The sequence below is a fragment of the Centruroides vittatus genome, unplaced genomic scaffold (genome assembly GCF_030686945.1).
Source record: "Centruroides vittatus isolate TY-2023 unplaced genomic scaffold, ASM3068694v2 contig_1159, whole genome shotgun sequence".
Lineage (NCBI taxonomy): Eukaryota > Metazoa > Arthropoda > Arachnida > Scorpiones > Buthidae > Centruroides > Centruroides vittatus.
The window spans coordinates 1,175,817-1,198,091 of record NW_027120745.1 but is presented as its reverse complement, the minus strand read 5'-3'; the positions used below and the strand labels follow the sequence as shown (position 1 = coordinate 1,198,091).

Below are 22,275 nucleotides of genomic sequence, written 5' to 3'. Positions count from 1 at the left end.
AGTTCTCTCTCCTTGAGTTCTCCTTCATGCACTGACTCCTCTCCTGTTGTTCTAGCAATTATGGAATGCCTGCAAAATAACTATTTGACTGGTGTTGAAGACATGGCATGATGGACTTTGAGTTTAGAGAGTTCATGTAATGGCTTGTCTCTGAAAAGTCTTCAGAGACAAATCATTACATGAACACTCTAGTCCTTTAAATTATCAAAAAGTGATGATCAGTCACTGGCAGACTGTACCTTTTAGGTGATTCACAATTTCTTAACAGTCTGATTGCTGTCACAATGCACAACTCTGACACTATTCAAAATACTTCTATTCTTTACACATACCATTGCCAAAACAATGGAAGAATTGTCAGTGTGTGAAGTAAAAATGAGGAAAAACATATATTGGGACTGTAACACAGTTCTGTGCAAAATTTCAATAATAGCAATAGAAGTTGAACTACCCTTTTACAATATCAAAAAATTTAAATATTGCATTTTACTTATGCATATAGCTATATTTTGTACAAATTATATAGGGGCACTGATAATGGCAAAATGTTCTTTAAAATATATATATATATATTTTTTTTAAAGTTTGGTTTGATTTGTGTATTCAGCAAAAGAGTAGTGTGATTGAATAAAAAGCAAAAGTGTAAAGTGATTCATTAGTGTTCCTTCCTTCATTTCTTATCAGCCAAACGAGTTGGAATTTCAGGTTGGATTCAAGACAAAACATTGTCCAGTGAATTTCCTAGTAACTTTCAAACAGATGGTATTGTGTTAAATCAAAGCTTTCCAGTAAATTACTTGTTATGCACAAATAATTCTTTTCCTTTTGAAATTATATGTATATACAACAAAAAATATTATTTAATAAATTTATTACAAATATCAAAATATATGCAGATTATGACACTTCTAAATTAAAATAAGTACAGTTTAGTTTTCAAAGCAAGAGAGAAATAATAGAAGCACTTCGTTTGATGGAGTGCAATGTCAGACTTGTATGATTGGCAGATTAAAGATCATTGGTTGTAAATGACCTTTGAATCTGGCTATGCCTGGCATTTCAATGCTTACTCCTTTATAAAATATAAAGGAATAAGTATCAAAATATACTGTGTAATTCATATAATTAATCAAATATTATTAAAAATATATGAAAGAGATTCATAACCTTAATGTTTCTTTAGATCTTTCAATAGAATATTTTCTTTTTTTCCCCTTCATATATGAATACATAATTTAAGCTAAATTAAGTAGACTAATTTTATTTGAATGTAATCATTTTCAATAAAATAATGTGTTGATATCATCTTACTTTAATAGCAAATATAGTTTGTTCATATATACATACATATATAAAATGTCAATTTTTTGTTAGGAAACTTCAGAGAATTTTCTAAAGGAAGATTTGCTGATCAGCGTTCTCGATTAAGGGACTTTAGAGAACGCAGGACTGGATTTGTTAATTCTTCTGAATCAGTTCGTCATCCTGAAAACTTGAACAGAGAAGAAATTCGTGGAGATGGCCCAAGCACTGATGTGAAGCCCGTCAAGTAAACAGTTCATGACTGATTTTGCTATTGGTTTCACTATTTGCATTCTCCAGATGGGAGAAATGGTGGTTTAGAAATGTGACTGTGATTTCACATACAGTAGATGCAGTACTTTTTGGTACAGATAGTTCTGTCATGGGATGTGAAGATTTGTCACAAAAAGTTAAAAAAAATTTAAGAAAAAAAATTTAAATTTAAAAATCAACCAACCTCGCAAGTTTAATCATGGCTGCATTTGCAAGTACAGCCATTTGACTATGGACAAAGAAGGGGGTTAAATATGTATAGACTGTCTGGAAGCAAGAATATATCCTTCTGGAAGAAAGAATATCAAGTATTTTCTCTATCAATGGTGCCTATATGTAAAATAACTATTCCCAAAAGAAAATACAATTAGTGATTTAGTTGTGTTAATATTTCTGTGCTACCTTTGGTTAGCTTTAGTAAACTTAGTAGCATATGAAAGTGTGATAAGTTTGGGGTAGAAATATGAATGCTTAATTCTGTTTTAAAAAAGAAAAAATTATTGCAAATTCAATGCAAAATATTTTTTGTGTTTATACTAAGTAATAGAATTAACCTTTGTTTTCACTTTTGCAGTTTCATGTTCATCTCTCTATGAGCAATTTGCAACTGACCACTGATAGTAAACAGGGGGAAAAATTAACTGAAAAGAATTAAACTTATTAACCACAAATAATTGCATTATATTTTGCATGTAACTGTTGCTGTTTAATACATTTAGCAATAACTTTGCTCTTTCAGATGCCATTTCTGTGTGATTAGCTGCAGAACATGCATTTTAATTTTTGCATTTTAAATTTGCCAAAATTAAACATATAACAATAATAAATACTTGCAAGTTTAATTGTAAAAATTTTAGAGTAATATATTGCAATTGTTGGGGATTATTTTGGTGCTGAAAGAAAAAAATTCAACTTAAAATAAAAAAAAACAACAAAATGTACAGTCACTGCCTTGCGTCAATTTTGTCCTCCCTCTTTTCTGTCAAAGAAACAAACTAAAGAAAACTAGTTACATTAGGGTTTATATCACTATCATTGAGGTTTTTTTAATCAGTGCATAAATATACTGTTTGGGATAATAGTGAATTTACATAGGCGTCAAATAGTATTAAAACAATGCAGAACAACATCGTCCATATTTCAATAATCGATATTTTCATTAATAATTAGAAAGATTTATTGGCAGTGATTAATGAATGTATGAGCATTATCTTAAAAGAAAAAATTACACTAAAACACCCAAATTTTCACAAAATTCTGCAATTAATACAGATCAAATTTTCTGTGCAATCAATTTTATAACACTGTCAATTTCCATATCAAAAGTTTATTATTATCTGCACAGTGCTTGTGATGAATTTTTTTTTTTTCATTTCTTTATATTATTTTCATGTTATGTACCAAATAGATGGTTAACTTCGATGCTTCACATATTTATTTTTCATGAGCATTCATTCAATCCAAATAACAAATGAAAAAAGTTGTGGGACTGCAACCAAAGTATTTTCTTATATTTTATCTAGTCTAAAAGTTTGCAGTTCAGCCTAAATAAATTGTTTAGCAATATTGTCTTTAAAGGAAGAAGAAAAACAATTATTATATTGTACTCTAAGTATTAAATTTTTAAGAGTGAAAACTAATTGATTGACAAAATGTATGAATATTCATTGTATTCCATGATAAAATTTTTATGATTTGTATAATAGCCTAATATTAATGATAAATTTGTTCCATTACAGGAAACTTGCCCCTAAAAGAGCATGTGGCATCTATATAAAAAGTACAGGGTCAGTATGAATCTTTGCACAATGCTGTGGTCGTTGGAACTCTCTTCCTCGAGACGTTATACCGATTAAAACACTCAATGACTTTTGCCATAAGCTGGTGCTAGAGTAAAATATTTTCTAAACAATTCTGTTATTTTTTTCAGCAGCTTGCTAAAAAGTGATCGTTAAATTTGTATTTTTGAGCTTCTATTTTGTCTAACGCATCAAACATTTTAATCGTTATAACACTAAACAGTGTTTCAAACGAAAACAGTCGTGCATAGCAAGTTTCCTCGGCGAACAAGTTATCAGTTTAAAATGGGCTAAATGTAAATTTGAGTTACTTTATATTATGATATAAAGATTAAAAAAATAAGAGGTAATAGGTGGAATAGATGATTAAAAAAAAAATTAAGCTTTTGCCAGCAACGTCTTTCTGTATTACGGATGCACTCGTATCGAATTGTAATTTTGAACGATAGAGCCGGTGACATTAGAAACATATGTACAGAAAAAAAAAACTAACTGTATTGTAGCCCAAGTAAACTGTTTGCACTGACATTGTTTGTGTACAAATTGAACTTCCATTTGAATTTTCTGTTGTTGCTTTGTATCATGTGCTTTTTAAAAAACAAATTGACATGGTGCCAGCAGTCGGTGTGGTACTGTCCATAATTTCTGGTAGCGGCCAGTTAATGTCCGCAAAATTTTCAAACGAATGGACTTTTCCACGAGAGATGCAGAAAATTATATAAATATATATATCAGTATACATTTCAGTGAGATAGCACTGAAAAAATGTGATGTATCCACCCTTCTGCACTCCCGAAAACTGTATAATCAATAGTAGTCATAGATCTTGTAGATGTATTAATGTCAATGGCACCCCATGCAGAAAAAAAAAATGTAGGAATACAGAGCATGGGTCATTTTCCCAAGAGTGGGGAGCAGCTTTGTGTGTACTTAAAAAAAAAAAAAAGCTAAATAATAAAAAAAAGCTAAACAAAAATAGTTAGCCTGATGTTAGAAGAAAAATATTAAAAAAACCATAAATTCAATAAGAGAGAGAAAAAAATGCGTCAGTAAAATTATTCGTAATGGGCTTCTTGTGAAAAATGTATTTGTGCTATTACAAGAGGGGAAAATCCAATGTGCAGCTGTACATGTTGTAATGCCTCGAAAGTATTACATGTTAAGTTTCAGGAAATAGTAAGTAGGCACTGAATGGGAATATAACATTGCAGACTGGCAATGGATTGTTCTTAACTTTGTACAACACGGGTTGCTAATTAATGTATTGTGTAATCCAAAAATCAGAAAGATAAATGCAGATTAAAAGTATTGAAGTATTTGTTAATCGACGAATTTCTTCACGCAAGTGAAGGAAATGCAGTATAATATATATATATATATATATTTAAAAAATGCAAAAAAAAAATCATCAATATCAATTTATCATTTGTCAAAACCAATGGCTATATTTACCATTGTCTTTCCAAATGTGGCCTAAGATGTTGGTTGGGTTTGGTATGTTACCAATTGTTGAGTTTCCTACTGTTAAAAATACACAGCGGTCAGTAAAATGTCTTCTGGCAAGAGCAATTGAGTTGTTTTTCTTTCTTATTTCTACACCATTATTTATTTATTATATGAAACTTAACTGTGAACTTGTTCATTAAAACAATTACGATTATTCAGTTCTAAAAGTAGTAGTAGTAGTAGTAGTATTACATAAACGAAATATCGTCGCGTTGAGTGAAACAATTTTTTTTGAAATATCAGTACTTAAGACAAATTTAGTTCTTATACAGGGAGTGCGACCGATGCCTTGGAGGGAAAGGCATCAGTCACTCCCTGTTTAAGAGCCGAGTTGTCCACCCTGTCAAAAAAAAAATACTGTCATTCTTCCGACGGATGCGCGTTCATATGTATATAGGTGAACGTGCATTCTTTTTAAAATTGTGTTAATTTAAAAGTTAATTATTTTTAATATCGTGTGTTTCTATAACTTATTTTGTCAAATGGAGCACCGAGAACGGGTGCAAAAATGAATGCATTTGGCATTGTGTAAATTAAAATTGTGTCATCACTTAAAACTAATACCGAGCGATTATTTTTATCGATATTGTTCGATGATTTATTCAAAATTTGTAACGATGCACTTTAAAATTGATTGACGTAAACATTTTTTTTATCGCATCCTAAAATTTATATTTAAAAAACAGCTTTACCTATTCGGGAAATGTATTAGTTTTTGTTCTAAATAGGTTTCAAGAGACTGTTTCTCGGCCATTTATATCTTAGATTTAAGAAGTGATACTTCTGAAACTTATTTTCGTATGTCCGAAAGATCGAAATGTTAAGTCAGTGTGTTCATTCAATCAGCACTCACCCTCGGAAGCTTTCTACATTTGTATGTATATAAAAATGCAATAAATGACATTCGATAAGCACTTAAGTCAAAAATAACTAGTTTTATCGTTGAATCGAGTTTTGCGTAAAACTAAAAAAACTCATCGATTCGTAATTCGATCGTGCCGGGTTCAAAATTAAGTGTTCGTAACGAGCGTTCGAATTTAGGAAACGAGTCTCTTGAAAAACGTTTTCTATTTAGCGCAAGTACCGATGATACATTTCTATTGGCTTAAAATTTTGTATCTGGATATAAAAATTATCTAAGAATCGGAGTGGCAATTCTGGAAAGTCGGAAGCGCCCCGAAACTTTAGATTTAACTTTTGAAGTTAAACAACTAAGAAAATCGTGCATAACTCACTCTTCACCGTGTTCAAATTTTTTTCATGTAAAATATATCAAAAATTGATCGTTACAGAAAAGTCTACAGATGAATCTTAACGCGAACGAAAATAGAGAGAAAATGCGCCGAATTTTTAGAAAAATACGGATGAAGAACGAAAGTGGGTGGTGATGTAATTTACAGAACAAATACGGTAAACTTTAATAGTAATAGTACCGTTTTCGTACAAATTGATAATGTTTAGTCAAATTCCTTACCGTGTTACATTTCCAGTGAAATAATTTACCCTTTTGCAAGCGATGGAAAATTATCTTCGGCAATCGAAACCTCGTCTTCATTTCCTAAAATTTTACAAGGGCGAGTTAGCAATAGAATCCCGATTATCTATCAAAAAGTTTGACGCTATTACATTTTGGAGATAAATCGACGGGTAGCGGGTGACTTACTGAAACTTACTCGTTATTGGTATTTACTTGTTTTGTTTTCCCGGCTGTTATGTACTGTATATATGCTAGGCTCAAAGACCGAAATCGCTCATCGAGCGAAAAGAACGGCCGCAACGCGTTGTGGCTAATTCAAAACGACCACAAAGCGAAATCGGTTTTTTTATGAGAATCGAGAATGTTTCAGTTGTTTATTTTTACGAGAACTATTACCGTGACATTTCGAATTGCATTTTATGTTCTTTAAGCGACATTTGCATTTTTATCAATACGGTGTCTTGTACAGTGACACAATATAAATCCTCGCTTGCTTCCAGATGTTAACGTGGATGCTGAGCGAAGTGTGAAGTTGAGGGCACGTCCCGAATGTTTAGGTACACTCAGAAATTGTAAATTCGTTACGAGCGTAAAGTCGAGGAAGAAGACCCTTGTTTCTTAACTGATAGAGACCGATGGATTAATGCTCGTAACAACAGCTAAAACATTTCCGGGAGCTGCACGTCCCCGATCGACATCGGGCACCCTAACTAAAACACTCGAACCAATTTCAACCTGTCCGAGTAATCTAACCAGAACGCGTCGTGGTCAAATATCACGAATTTCGTTTCGTGGCCGTTTTGAATTAGCCACAACGCGTTGTGGTCGTTTTTTTTCGCTCGAGCGATTTCGGCCTTTGAGCCTAACATACACGAGGAAAAGTATTGGAATGTGTCAAATTTGACACTCCGAGTTTTTTCCAAATCCAACTTTTGAGACCAGAACCCAAAGTAGTAAAAAAACCAACAAAAAAAATTTCGTGGCTGTGTGTTGGCGTCTATTTCGCTTTATCTTCACCCCCATCCTGAGATAAGAAACGAAATTTGGCATGGAGGGTATTGATGCTATTAAATTTTGGTAGTGGAAGGTCGAGATAGACAGGGGTCATGTATCTCGAGAGACTTAACGAAAATCTTAACATTTACAATTTAAAAAAAAATAGTTTAAATCTCATCCCTACAATAAAAATTAAGCTTTTTGCCATTATATAGTACAGTCAAACCTGTTTTTATACGGTGGATAGGGACCGCATAAAAAAGTCTCACATAGAAAATAACTCAAAACCGTACGAAATAACTAGGAATTGCTTTTTTAAACGAAATCATGACGAGCCTTGGCAGCTACTTGGAATCTCGCCAAACCTTTTGGAATCTGATTTAGATAATACGTAAATAATACATTTACCTTCAATTTACGCTTTGAAATGAGTCTTATCTTAATGGTCCAGGAATGTGAAAGATTTTGAAGGTTTAATTAACGTAATTAAAACAGACGTAGAATTTATTGACAACAGATGTCAGCACTTGACTGCATCGTCTTCAAGGTCTGTATAAGAAGGTCAGGACACGCTCCCGTGATTTTATGCGGCAGCAGCCATGTTGGGGCATATCATAGAGATCACCATCCCTGCGCGAATTGACTATTATTACGTATATACGTACTCAGAACGTTAAACAATGGGTTATTCTGTGGCACCTAATTGTAAAAGTAAGTTTACGACCTTCGATTGTTTAGATTTCCTGCAGATAAGCAGAGGAAAGCGAAATGGGTGCAGAACTGCAGACGGGATAAGTGGCAGCCAACTGAACATTCTAAACTATGCGAGAGTAGTGTATATTATGTATTTTTCTATAGGTACTGTCTGAGATGTACAGTACACAAACCTGTTTTTGTGCGGTGGATAGGGTCCGCATAAAAAATCGCACAAAACTACGAGTAGCTATAAAAAATAGTTTTCGCAACACAAAAAGTGTTTTTTATGCGGTGGATAGGGACCGCATAAAAAAGTCTCGCGTAGAAAATAACTCAAAACCGTACGAAATAACTAGGAATTGCTTTTTTAACTCCTCTGGCCTTTTTCTGCAATCCCTAATGGGGGAAAAATCCTCTAAGAATTTTATTTTTTATATATTAATTATTTCCACTTAAATACCAATCTAACATTAAAAAGTTAAAAATAATTGTTAAAAAATGATTTTATTTGATAAATATAGCTGCAGGAAGTGTCATTTCATTTAACAAGGCGTGAAATTTCACACCCGCAGTCTAAAGCCGGAGGGGAGCTAACTTACCGCATCTGTTCAAATATAACATAATATTTATGATTTTTACGCTATTAAAATGAGAAGGGACCGAAAAAAATTTTACTGAATAAAAAATGAAAAAACCTGCTGATGTCATAGAAAACATCCAATAGAGTTTTAAAAAATTTTACAGGAGTTAATTATGTTCCAATTTGATTGAAATTTTCATATACCGCAGAAAAAGACCGCACAAAAACAGGTTTGACTGTATACGTGAGCTCGCATTAAATTATTTGTTGTTCAGCTTCATTTCGAAGAATCTCAGTTAGAACAGTTAATCTCAACTTTTCTGTCAGTGAGATTACATATTTTTGCCAGAGATACGAACAGTACTTTGAATGTAAAAAAACTGTATGGAAGCAAAAACTCATTTATGCGTACTTCCGCCGACTTCCGAAAATGGTATTTTATTATATTTGTATCTTGTGTGTTTACAGAGAACGAAGTTATGTCTCGGATAAGCTCTGTTAAAAATATCATCAAATTGTGTTTAATATTATCCTTTTTGATTAAATTTTATATAATTAGGAAAATATGACGTTTAAGCCTTTGTAAAGCCAAAAATGTTCGTTAATTAAACGTTAGTCCGGTATTTATTTTTTAATGCATTAATATTGTATTGGTAAATGCTTTAAAATAAAATTTTGGATAACTTATGTTATTGCATTACTTTACCAAGCGCTTATATACGTAATTGCATCAGTTTTAGCGCCTATTTAATTAGTTTCATTCGCCACGGCGAGTGATGCGGATGATTGTTCTTTTAATCTATTTGATCGAAAAGTTACATAAAATTGGGGAGGCGCAATCATCCGAAATTGTTATAATAATTTTGACTGGAAATCGCTGGATTTATGCAATTTTAGTTTAATTAATGTCGTATAAAATTGACTGCTCGTACAAGTTTGCTTAAAACTTGACTCAAAATATCCCAAAATGGCGGCTCGAGAAGTAGGTCACGCGTGTCCCGACCTTCTTATACAGACCTTGATCGTCTTGTCTATCGTCTGTTTTACATATTTTTGTCCAGGTGGTGTTTTGTTGACTTAAAAAATAAATTATTTCATTTTTCGCATATTCATGAAATAATATTGCTATAATAAGTTTATTTAGCTATAATAAGTCAACGTGAGACAAGACAAAACGCATGAGACTAGTCGCCGACTATACCGCACAAAAAAGACCGCATAAAAACAGGTTTGACTGTAATTAAAAATATCGGCTTTTGTTATGAAAAAATTTTATAACAGATGGCGCCACAGACTATTTGTTTGCTTAATATAAAAATTTTTTAACGTAGTAGGTGTGGATGCTGTGAATATTAATCCTGTGTGAACCGTCTTTGTAAGCCAAGTAATGAAATTGGTAGACGCTCCAACAGCATACGGTTAGGGAAACTTAGTTTATTTATTCATATGCATTTCGGGTTGGTTTATTTTCCAACCCCTCTTCAGTGCTGTTAAGGAAATTACAAAAAAGTTGAGGTTTCCGACAGTATTTAGGATCACGTAAATTGGAAAATAATAAACATAGAAACTTCATATTATAAAGCTGATGCGTTATATATGAAGTTTCTATGTTTATTATTTTCCAATTTACGTGATCCTAAATACTGTCGGAAACCTCAACTTTTTTGTAATTTCCTTAACAGCACTGAAGAGGGGTTGGAAAATAAACCAACCCGAAATGCATATGAATAAATAAACTAAGTTTCCCTAACCGTATGCTGTTGGAGCGTCTACCAATTTCATTACTTGGCTTACAGACGGTTCACACAGGATAAAAATTTTTCTTAACTCATAATCGGGAAAGTTACGCAACTTTCGTTGCTAGATTTTTAAAAGGTTTTGCTATTTTTCAGATGTTCCACTATCCGTAATTTGTTCTTAAAGATTCTCGTGTTATTCTCTCTCGAATACAGTAATTTTGTTAAATATATAAAATGATCATCAAATACAGTAATTACTTCAAAATTATATTTAGACTATATTATTTGTTAATTAACAAATAATAGTCTAAAAAATCTGCAAAATTAAAAATCTTAAACACACTTCTGATCAAAATATGTAAACTTTGTTTAATAAAATAGCACTGTACAGTACATTCCTCTTCCACCAACTACAACAAACGAAGGCATGGAGATGTACTGAGCTTAATCTTGAAAGGGGAATCCCCTCCATAAAAATATCGGATAGCGCTGCACCGGGACTCGAGTCCAGGTGTCTTTTGATACGGAACAAAGTGGTCTAAATTGATTCTTACTCTTTTAATCAAATTTTTTTAAATGCGATATCGCATTGTCGTTCATTAAATTAATGACCCTATTAGCCACAACTTTGTTAGGGTGATGCTTCTCGATAAATTCCTGCACATCATTCCATTTTCTGCAAATTTCCTTGATCTCCGGCACTGGTGATTTCTTCCTTAACCTTCTCTTCTGACGAATGCTCTTGTAAGACTCGCCTGTTCTTCCTGCAAGGCAACCAACTCTTCTGTGGTTCCTGTAGTTCGTTCTGATGGTCTTTTATCAACTCCTCCAAGTCTGCATCATCTACCTCTAATCCCAAACTCTTGCCAATGAACACAATTTCATGCTCTTCGTCGGGAGAGCTCTCTGCTTCAAATTCCTCAAAGCTTTGCTCAGGGACACGAGTTGGCCAAAGTGTTCCTCCAGGCTTTGTCAATAAGGTAAGGTTCATAAAATGCACCTTCCAAAAAGCTCTATACCAAGGCACTGTTCACCAGGTGTTTCCAGGTTACCAATGATACCGACTTAATTCTTATAGATTTTTAAAATTGGAAATCATTTGCTGATCTATTGGTTGCAGTAATGCAGTTGTGTTGGGTGGAAGGAATTTGACCTTGATTGCACGTTCACTATTCGGATCTTCCTCCAAACTTGCTGGATGTGCTAGGGCATTATCCATTAAGAGAAGACATCTAGGAGGAAGATCCATTTGCTGAAGATAATTTTTGACAGTTGGAACAAACGAACTTTATTCGTGAATTGGATCACAGAAGTTGAGTTACCCATGCCTTGCTATTTGCCTTCCATTCTACAGGCAAGGACTATCAAATTATTGCTCTTAAAGGCGTGGGGATTTTCAGCGTTGTAGACTAAAAGTGGATTTTGAGGTCGCCACTTGCATTAGCGCAAAATAAAAAGGTGCATCTCTCCTTCATGGGCTTGTATCTGGGTTCTGCTTTCTCTTCTTGGGTTAAATACATAAATCACAAAATTAAAAAAGCAGTTTAGCACAAAAACTCAGAAAAGCAATGCTTACCTCACGTACGCCTAACAGCAACTAAACTTGGACACAAAACCGTTAGGTTCATTATCCGAGACAAAATTTTTGCAAAATAGAAGTTCGTTAACCGAGGTTTCACTGTATAAGCTAATAGAGAGGTTGGGGCGCGAGTACAAACGTTAAACTTGTACGACAAGCAGAAGTACACGTTTGACGTTCTGAGTCCATGTAAGACGTTCGCAACATCACGTGACTCGGTAAACGTCGCGCATTGGGTGCGTTCTTTTATTCCTCCGCGTAACTCCACGCGAGCGACATCCATTTAAAAATTCCTGCGGAATGCGCGCGGTCGAACGGTATAAACGGCCGCTTGTAACAGTAGTTTACGGTGGAAAGCAACATGGTGTCCTCCATGGCTCAGATAGTTTCGTTTTGGGGTCCATTGTGGTTTTATGAATGAAAATTTAGATGATGTGAAAGCGCAAGTTAGTGCAAGCGGTGGTGTGTCTTTTCGAATGCTCTTTTAACAAATAATCTATTTTATGGTTAAATTTTACAATTGGGACCCTTCTTTTGCCTTTAAAAAGCTCATATTTTAGAATTATAGATTCCTCCATCACGATACTATCGATAGTGCGGGCGCCGCCATCTTTTTTTCTTTCATCGTCGTTCCCAAGTGCCTACAAACAGCAGCGGAGACGCAGAGCGACCGCTATTAACGAACACACCCATTGACTCACGGGAAATGTTGAAAAAATGGCGGATACATTTCACATGGAGGGTTACCAGCGTAGGTAAGTAAACAAACTGTTTTAAATTATTTAGTGTTATTAAACATCCTATAAATACTTTTATTCTCCTACCGTAGGACTACCTCATACTTTTGTCGAAGGAAGTAGTGGCTTCCGTAAATTCGGAAAATTTTTAGAAAATTTACAAACGTATTACGCTGTTGATGGTAGAAGATGCCGTGGAAGAACAAACCTACCTTGAGATAAGCTATTACGAAGACAAATATATGTAAATCCTATAGGCATTTCGCATCACTCGCTAAAAACTTGAATAATTAAATAACGATTTTAATCCAGAAATTATTTCTTTACATTATTATTCGTAAATGCTTAGTCATCATTTTAATAAAATACGTCGTAATTTTAACCACCAACACAAAAAAATGAAGTTAAGCCTATCGTCTACTCGCCGTTAGACATAGCGAACGCCATTATCGAATTGCCAGATGGCGGCGCTCGTTCGTCCGCCGTTCACGTTTTTGGCTGAAAACGTGCGCCTCAACTTAACTCAGAAATTTATTAGAGAAGCGCTTTTTAAGCACATCCACGAATTAGTGTTTAATCGAATTAATAAAAACTGCATTAAATTCAATTGCGACGCATAAACGGTAGTATCTTACTTGCATACGGGGCAAATATGGAGTAAAAAATGTTGGTAAACAAAGGCGAGATTTGACTATATTCATAATTCTGTGTACCGTCCTTGTAATCCAAAAAATGATTCTGGTAGACGATCATACAGCAATGGTTAGGAAATTTTCGTTTATTTAATCAAATGCATTTCGAGTTGGTTTAAATAAACGAAAATTTCCTAATCATTGCTGTATGATCGTCTACCAGAATCATTTTTTTGGATTACAAGGACGGTACACACAGAATTAGAATACACAGCAACCATACTTACTACGTTATATTCATAATCTTTAAAACAGAATTTTCTACACCAATCTTAATAGTCGTATCATTTATTTTTTGTATTTTCAACTAAAATGTTTCCATCGGTTCATATTGAATAAAAAATCGGTTCTGAAACAGTATAAAAATTATTTGTTATTTTCACGCAACTTCATTAACATCTCGGTATTTCAAACTATTCGTATTTCATTTGGCTTTTATAAATCAATCTGTCATCCAAATAATCCAAGATTCAGAAACACAGTATAAAAGCCAAATTGTAAAGCGCATTATACAGTTGTTCATTATTTCATGTTTTAAGAGGATCGCTGGCAGCTACCTTGTCCATCCGATAGAGATTCGGCGAAGATCTATTTTGATGCCCACGAAATCCAAAAATCAAGGAATAAAGAGTGGGGAGAACTATCAAAACGTGAACATAAGCGAAAACTACTGCCAAAAAGAACATTTTGTAAAATATTATGGACACCTGATTAGTGGATATCATCAAAAACGCGGGTGAGATTATCAGAAGGAGAGTATTCTGGATAATGGCCGCCCCTCGAGATTTTAAAGCGAACATCATTCTTCCTTTAGTGTCTTCGTCCGAGGCAGAAAAAGCATAAGATAAATGGCAGAGATAACTGGATAGCAATCCCACTAACATGACAAATATTATCGAATAGAAAGAATTGATTTTAACTCCCCAAAGGTTAGAGAAACCTAAAACGCCTATCTGAATGGACGTGATGGAAAGAGAACCTAATAATATACAAGGAATGTTAGGAATGAAGAGGGAAAACACTACTAGAACGACACAGAAACTTATAGGTAGCATCCACAACACTAGTTGGCGTATAATAGTTGCCAGTTCGTACATGCGAAATAGCATGCTGGTAAATCGAACGGGGATGGGAGAGTTGTCGGCGATCCTATAAAAATCTTCCAACATCATTTTTTCGGTTTCGGCATCATTGATATTATGGGTCTGAAAAAAACATCTACTCGCCAAAATTCGAGTCTCCTCTTCGTTAAAAACGACATCCGTGGCTATATCCGCAGTCATGGGCAATTTGAAAAACACGTTTTTTAGTACGAACGCAAATTCTTCCTCCAGAGAAAAGTCGTAACTTCTGAACAACCAATTTTTTTTGGGGTTATTTACTATACTTAAGAAGATCTTCAGCCAACAGGACGACACGGCGCCCGTGGCATAAGTAGAATTTTCGAAGCTTTGCACGACTTCTTCTATTTTATTCTGAGTTATAGGATCCGAATAGTTCAACGGAGTGTCTATTATTACTTGCACTCTGTGAGGATAAGCGGTGTAATATTTATAATGACGTTCGTAGTAAGTCGTAATATAAGAATCCGAGGGAAAAGGATCGGTGATTCCCGACGCCACTCGTAATTTCGTGCACTGCCAAATAGCAACGCCTAAATAGGCAGCGTACAAGAGAAAAACTACAATTTTACTCCAGGGTTTTTGTACGAAATATATATATTTCTCCCATACACGAAAGGAAATAAAGAAATCTTCTTCGGGTGTTCCGCATTCTCCATCTTCTGTGCAACAGAAGCGAAAGCATCTTCCGTCTGGAAAAACAACACGTAAACACTACGTTTAAACCCGATCAAATACCAACAACCTACCTCTGTTAGATTTTTTTGACGTAACGGCCAGGCAAATCAGAGGATGTAGTTTCTTCCTCTCTCTATATCCGCTGAGAGCCAAGCATCCTCCCAAAAACGTAACTTCGTATAAGAAGAAGAAGAGGCTGGTGACGGAGGCGTAAGTACAAAATATTTTCGCAGCCCGAAACGGAGCTGCCAATCCTACTAAGAAGCAAATTAAAGATATCAGAAACACCATAGTAACGGATACGAATACTTCGGAATAAGCTTTTCCCAGTCTTTTATCCACAGTTTCGGTGGCTTCGGTTCTTCTCCAAGCCGATATTAATACGGCCGTGTCTTTCATTCCGAGACCTACGGGAAGATTATTATTATACGGAGCCATTTCTCTTTATTAAGTAATCGAGAAGCGAAAAACTTACCCATCGTCAAGAAAAAATCGAAGATGACTACGCTGGTGAATTCCACTCCACAATAAACGCACAGTCCCCAGGCTGCGGCAATGGACGACAACACGCAGAAGACGGCGGCTAAACTTAACCAGGGTTTGCTTCGAGTCCATCGCTTGTTCATAAATACGAGAAAGTTGAAAACGACGACCGAGATCAAGATGGCGATCAACAGCTTAGCGGTGGATCTGGTCACTTTCTTCAGTTCTCTGCTGTACGACCATCTCGAAAACCACTTGACCTCGATGTTTTCACCCGAATAAGTTTCCAAATATTCGACCGCTTTGGCGTCCCACAACGTCGACAGTCTGTTTCTTTCGGCATCGCCGTCGTCCAAATAATACAGGAAACGAAAGGCCTCGGCCGATTTTACGTTGTCTTCGAAATCTAATTGAACGCCTCCCAATATGGTGCCGTAGAAAACGAAACTACACCAAAGACATTGTTTATATATAAATGCGTACCAATACACGTACACACGAGCACAAACACACAGAAATTATATAATGTATTTTCGTTTGGTATAATTACTATAGGCCTAATTCTTTTTCTGTATTATGTAATTTTTTTCTTTACTCGAAAAAACGATTCATTAAACAACTGTATTTATGAACGAATATACTGGCAATTTGTTCTTATATTTGCTAACAGATAAACTTCGTATCAAAGTTTTGATTTTTTTTAATTCGAGTTAAACGTCGCGAACTTACCTGTACGTTCTTTCGTCGATGTAAAGTGGGTATTTGATCTTCTTTTTTCCTCGAAGCACCTCGTCTATGCTTTCGGCCAATATTCCGGGATCGTTTTTAACGCACTTCTCTCTCTTAATAGAGCAGACGTCTTCGTAGGTCAAGTTTTTTCCATCCGCTTGTACGGACAGAGCTCGAATGGCCTTATCCAACAGGACGCATTCCTCCATTATGGGTTTCGTCAGGACGTTGCCGCCATTTTTTGCGGTGATCAACACGATGAGGAATTTCGCCGTCCTCGTCATTCTGCCCAAATCGAAATTAGAAGAGACGTTCATGGGAAAAAGCTGGCCGGCCAGGAGTTTATCGTCCAAGGTTCTTCCGTTGACGGGAGCGTAGAGATGTTCGATACCAATCACCACGTTGATTCGGAGGAAACCCGTGGCCAGTAGAACGGATAATCCTACGGGAAGCAACACAAAGTACCAAGGATGTCTGCCGACGAAACTCCCGGTTTTGCCGAATGCTCCGGAGACCGCCCGGTCCACGTAAGTACAAACCATCTTGGGCTTCTGCAGATAAGCGAAAATTTACTTTAAAAAAATTATAGCTTATTTGTTATTCGCCTATATAAATCCTAAAGTTAAGTACCGTTTATTCTATGGGAAATCCTAGTACGAACTGGTTTAAAATCGATATTTTTTAATGGATATTTACTTCTCTTAGTATCGAAAAGTCCATATCAAAATATCCATGCTTAATAAGTCTGCCTTAAAATGACTGCCGTCCATTAAAAATTATTTTACCGCATTAATTTTATTTATGGCCTATAGTGTCTAAATAACTCTGGTTAAATATTTCACAGTCTTATAAGTCCAGAATTTCCATATGGGAAGAAGTAGCGTCGAGAGCCGCAGAAACTTGCCGAAAATTGCCCACTCCTGACCCAATCCAATGTAACTTAATACAAATGACTAGCAGCGTTTAGTTCTCGCTTTTAAATTTGTTCTTTTCCTTACCCATAATGCATCTTTTAATTAAATCATCTAATATAATCAAATAAATCTTAACTCGATATATTAGCTTTTAAATTGAACTTTTTTCTACTCGCATTTTATAATATCCGTTTAACAACTATCGCTTCTTTTGTATTTCAATATACATATATAGGCCTAATTAGATTGCCTTTCTGGTTGTTGTAAATAGATTTACCGAATAAAATATTAATTTTTAAACGTCTCCGAAATCCGATTTGAAAATTTATATTAATTTATTGTAAACTCTTCTTTTAACTAGAGAATTTAATTACATAAAAATGATTTAAAGTTAACGTTTCGAGTGACATTTTACTTTCTATTATAAAGACAAAATGCAAGCACTTCAAAATTTATTACTACTACTTTTTTAAATCCGGTGGAAAATGTTACATTTATATGTCCAATCGTCTCGTTTATTTCCTACCTTAAACTTTTTTAAAATAAATCTTTCATTTTAAGAAAACAAAATGAAAAACAGAAAAAAAATATCAAATAATGTGATGAAATAAAATTTATATAAGGTAGGGGAGATTCATTATGGTCCACCAAGTTTAGACCAGTTCCAATGTTTCCAAGTACTGTAGTAGAAAAAAATTGAAAAAAACGGAATTGGTTAAAATAATAATCTAAACTTGGTGGGCCATAATGCCTTATCATTAATTCTACATACTGTAGTCAACCCGTGGACTGTTGCAAAGGAATTATTTATAAAATGTTATTCGAAAGTTTCCGAATCATTTTATTCACGAAATATCGATATTGCCACGATTTAATAACCGGTATTATTTTGTTTTCGACGACCAACCCTATCGCAAACATCCTGTTTTTCGACGAAACGACGAAGAAATTTAATCGAATCGAATATTCGCTTAAATACAACAAAGTAATGTTAAACGGCAATTACACAAAGAATCGGTCGTCGTCATCTAAGTTAAGACAACGCCAAGTTAAAAAGATTTTAATCGTATATACTAATTACGAATATCGTCCGATAGTAGAGTCATTTATTGTATTATTATATTGTGTTTATATTTTACATGTTTTACTACGAGAGAAATTTATTAAGACTGCAGTTGGTTGATTTTAATACAGCATCGAATGGGATATTGTATTTTCTACATTGAAATCGACGAACTGCCATCGTCGTAACATATTTCTCCCGCAATAAAGCGCGAGTTATTAGACGCGGAACAAAAGTTAAAATGCCACACTTACGGTAACGACTAAATTATCAAAACATCTGGATAATTTAAAACATAAATTACTCTCGTATCGAGTGTCGGCTTCTACAGAAAAAACTTGTTAAATTGCCAAAATGACCGTTCGTCGAAACAAACGTAACATCTATTGTTATTCAATAATCATTGTTAAATTCATAAGTATTTTATGTTCTCTAAAGAATAATAATATCAGTTGTTTTTAATAGTCTTGATACAAATAGGAGACGAAAAGTTAAAGTTATTATTATCGATAATGATACAATTGATATTAATTGAAAGTGATACGAATAAGTTATACATATATTTACTTGCGTATTACTGAGATTTGTTATCCATTATTTTTAAATTAAAATGTGCCGTCGTTGTATTAGGACCCTATTTTTTGCAAAAATTTTCGCATTTCATTATATCAAGAATCGTTCGGACAGTTTCTCAATTAAATAATATCGTTTCATTAATATTCCTTCTACCATTCCAGAGTAAAAACATAAAAGACGTAACAGATAGTAAAAGTTATCACAAGGTCAAAAAACGTGTGATGTTATCGGAATAATTCCCAACTCACAATCACCCTTTGACTTTTGACACATTTAAGAGACATCGCGACGAAAGATATTTTAAAAACAGCACTTACATTACGTGGCATTTTCGTAGTGTGAGATTAATTTAATTTACCGAGTAGAGTCTATAAGCCGCTTTTTTCCACACGTCATAGATTAAAATCCACGTTTAAACAAAACCGAGTGCACAATTAAGTATTATGTGACAAATACGATCTCATTTCTAAAGATAATACTTCCTCTGAACTTTGATTTCCTCTCGAGATGTTTGTACGTTCGATGCTTCCTGCCACACGATGTTTACAAAAACTAAAATCCAAAAAACCCCCCTCGAGGCCACTGTACAAAATTATTTTAGCAAACCACTATCACTTTCAAATCTGACCGGATGAAAACCGCCCATACGGCAATATGTTAAGTAAATATTCGAAGTTATTCGTAGATACTTGATATTACAACTTAAACGATGAGTATTAAAATGCATTAATTATTATAGTTGAACGTATTTTTTAACACGTGAACTCGAATCCAATGAACTTTGATGGCGTAATAATAATAAACAATTGCCTACTTATTGATATTTTAATTATCATTACCTTGCCTTTCTCTCCATTACGATTCAGAAAAACTCTACGCGCTTGAAAATCGTTATCCATTTAGACTGGAAGCAAATAAAATATGGCTTAACACGCTACTTTCTTATCAAATTTTCGTAATTTTGATAAACCAGATACGAGCTACTATTTTCCTAATCTGCACGCAATTATTTTCGCAATCTCCGTACAAATATTTTGCACATTTTCAGAAAATCGACTTAAAATCTACCTTAAAAGTTAATTTTGTACAGTATATACTTACCACGTGAAAACGAACGGTTTCTTCTGTTGTATCTTCAATGACTTAAGTCGGTCTAAATTGGGGTGATGTCGAATCAATAGCTCCTATTAAATGGGGGAAAAAAAGACAGATTGAGAATTTTGTTACACCAATTCAAAGATAAAATAATACCGGATATATATTATTAACCTCTTGTTAATTTTAATGCTACGTCTCTTGAGATTGATAAAAGTTGAAGGCACCAAGTTAGTGTCTTACAAACTTAAAAAGAGAAGAAAAAGTAATTCTTCGTTAACTTACCTCGGATTGCTGGCATTTGATTACTTTTACTTACCTCTGACCGCTAGTGATCCTAAAGGTCGTCGATTCTGCGCAAAAGGACAACCTTAAATTTCGCTGGAAATCATCATCGAAAGAACTACGAACACTGGTGAGATCTTTGGTATCGAATTACAAGAGGGGTCAAATCTGGGAGACCACGCATGCTCCAAAAATTTAAAAAATTTTGTTTATCCAGATTAAGCACACGCTAACATAGTTATAGTCCAAGCTTTGCTTACATTTCTGTATAGTTTCAACTCCAATTGTTTATTTTCATGGATTCTCTTAACAAGGAGGCTTTTGTAATATATTTGTACGTAAAACATCGCCTTTGTTCGATCGACAATTTCCCAATTAGGCTAAATATTTGATTGGTAGTGCCACTACGGAATTTTCTCATGCTAAAAATAATAATAGGATGACGCTACCGTATTATGTTACGCAAATATAGAATTAATGAATGTTGTAAGCCAATACGCTGAATTGTATTACCCGTCTTTACGTTATGAGTCTATTCGTCGAAGGACGATTTAGAACATTTGTTTTTGAACCGTTGGAGGAAATTAATCACGGTCGTTCGCTGATTATCGATATTCCTTCGGTAATAGTGAAATCTGATAAGATATTTTATTAATGCTAGAAATAATTCCGATAAAAAAGAATATTTCCATGTGGTTCTCATATTTTTCAGAGATGTACGAGGATAAAACGTCACGGTTAAATTTAATTTCTAATTGATTCATCGCCGTTTTATACAAATGCTAATTACGATCTCGTCAAATCTGAGATGGTAATACGAAAATATCGAGTTTTAATTAACATAAATTATTTTACACCGATAATTCTATTTGTAGAATTATAAAATATACAGCTGTTTAATTTAATTTAAACGTGTTGGTTGAAAAACATTTCATTTAGTACTACAAATTCATAAAAAATTCTCAGCTGTTTAATATAAGGCGCGGTACTTTGCAAATAAAGATATATTATTCGGAATCATCGATGAAACGTTTACATTTATATGTGGGTTAAGTTTCGACTGATTAACGTTATCTAATAAAATATCAATATCCACTTTAATTTAGTAAAAAATACATTTCTAGGAAAACAACCGCTTTATAAACAATGACGATAAGCAGTAGTTATAAAAAGTATCTGTAACTTTTATATTAAAATCTTCACTTTAATTATGCGAGTCTAGGCCCGAAGATATATTTTTATGAATAACGTGGATATTTCAAACTATTGCGTGTCACTGATAATACGTGTATAATACCGAAAGAATATTATTAAAAAAATTTTACGCCTTGACTGTCACCAAAATTAATAAGTTCTGCTCTTCCTTTATATTGCAGTAACTGTAGCGCTTTTACTAGTAATTCTTCATCCAATTCGTAAAATTCTGTCAAAAAATAAAATAAATAAGAATCACTATTTATTATATATACGATATTATTGTATTTCCTACTATATGCCAAAATTCAAAAATAATTATTTAGCATCATAAACATTTTTTTTAGGAACTGATATAAGTTGGACTCTGTACTGGAATATCATATATTTTCCTCATAAAACGTCCTAGTTAGGTTATCGTCGTCTTTTTAACTTTCTGCTCTGCGGAGAAATTGTTTCCACGTTCAATGGAGGCTGTGGAGGTGAGGGACGGGGTCTAATAATATCCGACTCAACCCATTCAGGGAATTTCTTCGCCAACTCTGAAAGCGACAGGCTACTGCCAATACAGCCATTTGGCTCCTCTTTATTAAGTTTGAACATTTTTAGTTATTGAAAACTTTAACGAGTTGTATTAATAAATCGTTTATTGTGTACTATTACCAGCCGAATTCGATTTTATCTCAGTAATTTTTTCGTACACTATATATATGGTTACGTTTAAAATACCATACATTTATTTAAAAAAAACTCAAAATAAT

General features: G+C 34.0%; 3 protein-coding genes across 8 annotated transcripts in view; 1 reads left to right on the top strand and 2 right to left on the bottom strand.

Moving 5' to 3' along the window:
• Positions 1 to 4,943, top strand: part of Larp4B (La-related protein 4B) — a 193,235-nt gene extending 188,292 nt beyond the window's left edge. For all 4 annotated transcript variants that reach the window (XM_067276669.1, XM_067276666.1, XM_067276661.1 and 1 more), the window contains 2 exons: positions 1,375 to 1,549; positions 3,315 to 4,943. In XM_067276669.1, the coding sequence (XP_067132770.1) occupies positions 1,375 to 1,549; positions 3,315 to 3,372 (233 nt within the window). In that variant the 3' untranslated portion in view covers positions 3,373 to 4,943. The remainder of the gene's footprint in view (positions 1 to 1,374; positions 1,550 to 3,314) is intronic.
• An 8,705-nt stretch (positions 4,944 to 13,648) lies between these two features.
• Positions 13,649 to 20,891, bottom strand: LOC136980404 (patched domain-containing protein 3-like). Of its 3 annotated transcripts, XM_067276520.1 has the most exons (6): positions 20,355 to 20,891; positions 20,042 to 20,124; positions 16,388 to 16,938; positions 15,651 to 16,105; positions 15,247 to 15,582; positions 13,649 to 15,189 (listed from the first exon to the last, which is right to left on the bottom strand). In XM_067276520.1, exons 3-6 carry the CDS (start codon positions 16,927 to 16,929, stop codon positions 13,904 to 13,906), a joined length of 2,619 nt encoding a protein of 872 aa, XP_067132621.1. In that variant the 5' UTR covers positions 16,930 to 16,938; positions 20,042 to 20,124; positions 20,355 to 20,891; the 3' UTR covers positions 13,649 to 13,903. The 3 variants fall into 3 exon arrangements, with proteins under 3 accessions (XP_067132621.1, XP_067132626.1, XP_067132614.1); XM_067276525.1 differs by lacking the exon at positions 20,355 to 20,891 and having other exon boundaries at positions 20,042 to 20,281; XM_067276513.1 differs by lacking the exons at positions 20,042 to 20,124; positions 20,355 to 20,891 and adding an exon at positions 19,258 to 19,469.
• A 499-nt stretch (positions 20,892 to 21,390) lies between these two features.
• Positions 21,391 to 22,275, bottom strand: part of Vps25 (vacuolar protein sorting 25) — a 31,516-nt gene continuing 30,631 nt past the window's right edge. The window contains exon 6 of the mRNA XM_067276535.1: positions 21,391 to 21,743. Coding sequence (XP_067132636.1) covers positions 21,631 to 21,743 — 113 coding nt within the window. The 3' untranslated portion in view covers positions 21,391 to 21,630. The remainder of the gene's footprint in view (positions 21,744 to 22,275) is intronic.